This window comes from Mesitornis unicolor, unplaced genomic scaffold, assembly GCF_000695765.1.
Source record: "Mesitornis unicolor isolate BGI_N332 unplaced genomic scaffold, ASM69576v1 scaffold46719, whole genome shotgun sequence".
NCBI lineage: Eukaryota > Metazoa > Chordata > Aves > Mesitornithiformes > Mesitornithidae > Mesitornis > Mesitornis unicolor.
This window is the reverse complement of record NW_010206315.1, coordinates 1-7500: the sequence shown is the minus strand read 5'-3', so window position 1 is coordinate 7500 and position 7500 is coordinate 1. Positions and strand designations below refer to the sequence as shown.

The following is a 7500-nucleotide window of genomic DNA, read 5'->3' as shown; positions in this document are numbered from 1 at the left end:
GGAAAGAATTACTACAGAACAATCCTGGTGCAGCTAAATTGGCCAGGAACCATCAGGAGAAAGGGGTCTGGATTCACACGGTTGATGGTGAAAAACCTCCAAAACCGCTGCGGAAAGAGAAAAAACCAAAAATGGTAACAAACCCTGCGTTTCTACAACAGCTGATGTGGGCCGAGGTCACTGGACCTGAGTAAGGAGCAAAAGGTGGGGGATGGCAGACAGAAAAAGAGCAGGAGTTGGAAAAGCCCATCCTAAATGCAGTATTTATTTGGTGTAACCACACTTCGGTCCCAGATCTATGAAATCCTGGAGGACGGCTCAGGTATTATGTCCCTGTCATGAGATTAAACGTTCATTTAACATCTCATCCGGTTTGTTTTTGGAAAACTCCGACAGGAGCCAAAGCACTGAACAAGCACTCCCCAAAGTGCTCCAGCTAAATAAATGAGAGGTAATGCAAAATAAATGCAAGGCAACAGCAGGCGGTATTCGAGGGAAAAACACAACCAGCAAGACCCACTGACATGATCTTCATGTATTTAACATTCTCGTGCTGCCCAAGGCCTCCGGAAAACCACGCCTGGCACACACAGAATAGTTTGCCCTTAAGAAATGATGCTCTCAGACAGTCATGATACCCAAAAACCTCTCATCGGGTGGTTAAGGGATATTCTGCTGACGGAAGTCATCTCCAATATGCTCCGTGTTTAAATATGTATCATTTCTGCCATCGATAGCCTATGAATTTACCTGTACAAGGTGATACCTCTCCGAAGGAAGTCTGCACTGAAATATTGGTCAGACGTGTCAGGACCACAGATTTGGGAGCTGAATCCATCACTCTGCACTTCCCATCCGACTGCACAAATAGCACGGGGCTGACAAGAAGTTTAGATGAATGCATGAGACTAAACATACGCATTCTCATTCTGGCTTTTAATTCCCAAAAGGCTGCAAAACAGCACCTAAAGACCATGACATCCTCAGTATTTTAAGCTGCTCTGTCACCTACGCGCCCTCTGTCCGCGTGCTGACACTGGTGAGGTCCCCCTGAGCCTCCAGGCTGCGCAGTGCCAGGTCCCAGCCTCTCCTCACTGCGGAGATGCTCCAGGCCCTCAGCTGTCTCAGTGGCCCTTGGCTGCACTCTCCAGGATGTCCATGTACGTGGGGAGCCCAGGACACAGTACCCAGGGGTCCCGGTGGGGCTGACTCTCACATCGTCCCTTGGGTGCTCCTTCTTGAAGACAAGAGTGACATTTGCTTTCCTCCAGTCCTCAGGCACCTCTCCCAGTCACCACAGTCAGCCAAAAGAGCGGCCTCATGAAGCCATCACCCACCAGGGCCACAATCCATATCCAGTTTGCCTTCAGTGTTCCCTGACCTGATCCTTGTGTGCCAAGGGCGCGTCCTCCTCGCACCAGCCGTTCCTCCCGGTCTCTGGGACTGGGACTCCCCAAGTCTTGCAGCAAAGGCTGAGGCCAAGAAGGCACTGGGTACTTCTACATTTCCACGTCCTGTTGTCACCAGGACCACTGTCCCTTTCAGCAGCCCACACTGTCCCTTGTCTTCCATGTGTCACCTGTGCACACAAACCCTTCTCTTGCCTTGGACATCTCACTCCAGTTGGGCTTTGGCTTTCCTGACCCCATCCCTGCATGTTCAGACAGTGTCCCTGGATGTCCCCAGGTCACCTCTCCCTGCTTCCACCTTCTGCACGCTTCCAGTTTGAGCTGGGGTTTAGCAGGGGCTCCTTCTTCATCCCTGCAGACCTCCTGGCATCCACTGCCTGACTGAGATCAGGTCTGAAGAGCTCTGGGGTAAGACCCTGCTTCAATGACGTTCATGGTAAAGCAAACGCCTGGAATAACTCTTTTTTTCCATAAAAACAGAGGACTTTGACACTTTATTTGTTGTCTGCTGATTTATGGCAACCATGCCAAATAAATGAGCATTAAGACACCATCCAGTTATCTAAAAAATACAAATTTACAGACACGAGGAACGCTCACCATCTCTACAAAAGAACATTTTTGTAGCCACTGACCTAATTCTCAGCTCCCGATACAATGCAAACCATGTGCACACACACACACACAAATCCAAAAACCAGTGTAAGCTCACTGGATTTCAGTGTCCTGCTCGGAGAAAGACGCACGTTAAATGTTTCTGTGAATTAATACTGCCTGACTTAATACCTCGCAGCTCTCCCCACAAGTTTCACTGAAGAATGAAGACCACACTTGTGCTGGAAAACATCCCCCTACAAGGTCTGAAATGGAAATCTGGCTAAAATATTAGGAAATAGTTTTAATTTTAATTAAAATTGTTTTAATTTAGGAAAGTGTTTGAACTATAGCTAAGAGTGACAGACTTTGTTCAGTTCCTATACAATGTTAGGAACAAAACCTTGTCTCTAGTAGCTGTAAGGTATAATTCACATGAAAAAGCATCACTAAACATATAAAATGCTCTTTTTTCTTCCTTTCCTTCTGTTCATGAATACTGCATAACGCTCAAGTCACATTAGGAAAAGCTGCTGTTTTCATTTGGAAATCGCATCTTGGCCATGTCAATGGTCGTAAATCCTGAGGTGTGCAGACATCGTGTTGCTTCAGTCCCAAAATAAAACATTGAGAAGGACATTTTTGTGCTCCACAGTGCCATGAAAACGTGCACTTAGTCCTAAATGCTCACTTTCAGGTTAAACTGGCAAAGCAATCCTGCAAAAAATCAACCCTCAGATATTCCTTCTACAAATCGGTTTGAGGAGCACCATTAAATTCCCTTCTCTTCTGATGGTCCCACCGTGGTATCTCAGACACACCTCCTGTGCAGAACATCATGGTAAATATCTCTGAAGGAGAAAACAAGTCACACTACTCCACATTTGATCCCTTCTTCTACTTCATTCTTAATTTCAATGCATTCTGCAGCGCTGCAGGCTTGGGGAGGAGTGGCTGGAGCTGCCAGGCAGAGAAGGACCTGGGGTGCTGGTGGCCAGCAGGATGACCATGAGCCAGCAATGTGCCCTTGAGCCAAGAAGGCCAATGGCATCCTGGGGTGGATGAGAAGGGGTGGTTGTAGGGCAGAGAGGTTCTCCTGCCCCTCTGCTCTGCCCTGGTCAGACCACATCTGCAATATTGTGTTCAGTTCTGGGCCCTCAGCTCAAGAAGGACAGGAACTGCTTGAAAGAGTCAGGCAGGGCCACAAAGATGATGGAGGGAGTGGAGCATCTCCTGATGAGGAGCAGCTGAGGGAGCTGGGGCTCTTGAGCTTGGAGCAGAGGAGACTGAGGGGTGCCCTCATTCCTGGGGATCAATTTGTAAAGGACGAGTGTCAGGAGGAAGGAGCCAGGCTCTGCTCTGGGATGTCCAATGCCAGGACAAGGGGCAATGGGAGCAAGCTGGAGCATAGGAGGTTCAACCTGAACACGAGGACAAACTTCTTTCCTGTGAGGGTGCCAGAGCATGGCCCAGGCTGCCCAGAGAGGTTGTGGAGTCTCCTTCTGTGGAGACATTCAAAACCCCTGGCCGTGTTCCTGTGTGACCTCCTCTGGGTGATCCTGCTCTGGCAGGGGTTGGACTGGGGGATCTCCAGAGGGCCCTGCCAACTCCTCATATTCTGTGATTCTGTGTTCACAGATAATTCAAACTCATCCCTGTCCCTCAGTTTACCAAGGAACCCATTAAATCAGCACCATCTTCTGCTACCTACCCATCTCCCTGCCTCTTATCTGGGGAAATGGACCTGATTATGTTACATTTGATTTGAGATTACTGATTAAAAACAGAAGATAACCAAGAATCAAATCCTGCAAGATGCCATAAGGATTATGCGTTGGATCAAAGTTGCATTTGCTGCTCCTGATTATGGCACATGGGAAAAAGCAAACTGATATTAAAAATCTGGTTTGCTAACAGCATGTGAACATAGTCATGGTTTCTAGCATACAAACAAGGTGATATTACGAGATATTGAGGATAATGCTATCATTTTTACTAGTTTTTAATCAATTTAGTAAGTGCCATACTTGATCTAGAAACTAGCACAACAAAAGGTAAAATGTTCATGGCACAGAAACAAGAGAAGGTTGAAAAACTGATTTAATCAACATTAATAGCACCCAAGTACCTTTCCTCCTGAGCAGACAGTAACTACATACAGAACAAGTCACTTCCAGCTTCAGAAAGGAGAAAAACCAGAATTCACCCCTATCCATGGCGCGTTGCTCTTGGGGCCAGGTGGAAGCTTCTAGAACTGAATCTGCTCAGTCTCTACCTTGGATACACTGAAAAACTCAGTGCAGCTGGAAATGAGCCACTGCTTTTCCCATCCGGCTCTCCAAGCAGGGTCACCCAGATGAGTTTTGACACGCGGCCGTACAACAGCAGACAACGAGCACTCAGATATTGCTCTTTCTGGTACTTTGAGCAGGAATTTCCACGAGGGCCATGAAAATCTATACCACCACTTTCCTTTGCAATTTTAGCTAAGGCGTTCAAACCTAAATGCATGGATACAGCTCATTTCCCTTCCCATTTACAGGTGGCTTAAGGCATGGTGGGAAGCTTGCTCTATCTGTAGTTTTACATTTAAAAATAAATGAGGTTTCAGTCTCTAAAACCCTGCCTGGCACGTTGCACAAAATCAGCCCTCAGCAACAAGTCGGGGAAGGGAGAGTGAAGGATGGAGAATAGAAATGACAATAAAATCTTCTGAACAGCACGGATACGCATTGAGGTGACCACTATGATCAACATTTGGAAACAGAATTACGATATGCCAGTCCAATCTGAATTACCTTCCATCATCATCCCTTCCATTTATGTATGATGAAAATTACTGGATCTGAAGTCTCAAACCATAAATTCAAGAATACACACAGTCCTTCCTGCTTCAGCTGAGTGAGACAGAAACCTTCTGCAACAACAGGCCTCTAAATTACCTTAAAAGGGCCCTGCAGATGGGGAGGTTGCCCCAGTGCTCCTCTGAAACCTCCCTTCTCCGAAGCCGGTCTGGGTAAGGGGGCCTGCACATGTACACCATGCTCAGCACCAACCCCTCGTTCTTTCAGGCTGAAAACTACTCTGAGGAGCTGCAGCTTTAAGTATTTTCTTTGTGTGTCCCAAAGCTGCCTTTGTAGGGAGGGGATGGCATCCAGAGGGACCTGGACAGGCTGGAGAAGTGGGCCCAGGTGAACCTCATGATGTTCAACAAGGCCAAGGGCAGGGTCCTGCACCTGGGTCAGGACAATGCCTGTTACCAATACAGGCTGGGAGATGACGTGCTGGAAAGCAGCCCTGAGGAAAAGGACTTGGGGCACTGGTGGATGAGAAGCTGGACATGAGCCACCAATGTGCATCTGCAGCCCAGAAACCAACCCCATCCTGGGCTGCATCACAAGAAGTGTGGCCAGCAGGGCCAGGGAGGGGATTGTGTCCCTCTGCTCTGCTCTGCTCAGACCCCACCTGCAGTGCTGTGTCCAGCTTTGGAGTCCCCAACACAAAAAGGACATTGAAGTGCTGGAGCGGGGCCAGAGGAGGCCACAAAGATGCTCAGGGGCTGGAGCAGCTCTCCCACGAAGACCAACTGAGAGAGTTGGGGCTGTTCAGCCTGGAGAAGAGAAGGCTCTGGGGGGACCTTATTGAGGCCTTCCAGTTCCTGAAAGGTGCCTCTAAGAAATCTGGGGAAGAGCTGTTCACTAGGGCATGTAGTGATAGGACGAGGGGTAATGGTTTTAAACTAGAAAGGGGCAGATTTAGTCTGGATATGAGAAATAAATTCTTCCCCATGAGGGTGGTAGATCACTGGCACAGGTTGCCCAGAGAGGTGGTGCAGGCCCCATCCCTGGAGATATTCAAGGCCAGGCTTGATGGGGCTGTGAGCAACCTGATCTGGTACCAATGTCCCTGCTCACTGCAGGGTTGGACTGGATCAGCTTTAAAGGTCCCTTCCAACCCAACACATTCTGTGACTCTGCGATTCTTTCTCAGCTACAACGGGGATGGCAAATCCTTCCAAATATCCTGGATATAAGAGAGGGGAGTGGACACGGTGCAGGGGTTACGCCACCCTTCCTTGAGGAAAGACAGACATACAAGTTCCAAGATGAGAGAAAAGAAGACCGATCAGCCCAGGAAGCAATAATGGTTTTTCTTGATAGCCATTCCTAATTTTGAGTACAAAGCTTGAGACCCCGTATTTTTTGCAGCTCTAAGACAGGAGCATCCATCTGCTGTATTCTTTGTGATATCAGCACCACAAAGCAAGAAGAAGACCTCAAAAAGGAAGACTTAAAGGCCAATAACCAGAAGACATAAAGTAATAAATATATTCAACGATACCCATTAAAAAAAAGAACAGAAGTATATAAATTAAAAGAAAAGATGAGCACCATCACTAGGGTAAGACACAATCCAATCTGAATGAACAACTCCTTGAAAGAAAACACGCACGTGGATGTGCCTATTTCCACACACATAGGACTAAGTGAATGTTACCTGCGCAGGAGGTACGGCCGCTGCTGGTAAAGGGTTGGAGATCATCGGACCGAAGATATCGAGGTCATCGCTCAGCGCTGTGACGGCAGCAGTGCCCCCGTTTGCAACCGAAGCCTCAGCTGGACCATCTGAAACACGACCAAAAAAAATCACATTGAAAGTGAAAACTGTTCCTATTTGAACAGCACGGGAATAGTTAAAGCTGCCCATTCCCCCTTACTCTGAGATAAGGCATTTTTCAGGCTGTGACACTGTTCAGATTTTGGAAGGGCTTCTTTCTCTAAAAAGATGCTATACAAAAGAAAACCATCACCACCAAACCAAAACTCTTGAAGACTTCCCCTGGGACAGCCACACCATTTCATCAGTACACAAAACTCACTTTTCGAGTGTCTTTTTCAAGCACACCAACATTTTTAGTGAGAATTTAATGATGCCTTACTGAGAAGGCCCAGACTTGGTAGCCACCTATCAGACAAAATCCACTGATCTGTGCTCCTGAATTCAAATTTGTATTTCAGAAGCCACACAGTTATTCTAGGTACGCTCATTTCCTCAAGCACACTTAATTAAACTTCACTTTATGTAAAGAGTCCATCCTAATTGTCCATATGAACCTACAGCTCCTGCAGTTACCCTGCTCCAGCCGTGGTGCTTGTAACCACTTGAACACGTGGATATATTTAATGATCCAGGTGGAAACAAGAGCTGAAGAATTACAATTTTAAGGAGAACGGCAAGAAAATGCTTTAAAAGATGTAGGACAAAAATATCACCAAATGTGCTTAAGGAGCAGAGCAACCATTTCTCATGTGACTTTACATTGGCCAAGACACAAGTGGAAAGAAATGGCCAATAAATTTTATTCCTCAGCGTATCACAAATGGGCTGGCATTGCTCAGAGCTCGACAAACACAAAAACGAGGATAGATTAAGGAAGCTTTTTTAGGCAAAATATAAAGTTAAGTTCACCTTGACTTCAGTAAAGCCTTTGACACAG

General features: G+C 46.9%; 1 protein-coding gene across 1 annotated transcript in view; it reads right to left on the bottom strand.

Moving 5' to 3' along the window:
* The window catches only part of SMAP1 (small ArfGAP 1), a gene marked incomplete at its 5' end in the record, with an annotated part of 11859 nt that extends 5231 nt beyond the window's left edge, over positions 1-6628 (bottom strand). Inside the window, one exon of the mRNA XM_010191686.1 lies at positions 6501-6628. Within this exon, the coding sequence (XP_010189988.1) occupies positions 6501-6628 (128 nt within the window). The remainder of the gene's footprint in view (positions 1-6500) is intronic.
* Positions 6629-7500: the final 872 nt, after the last annotated feature.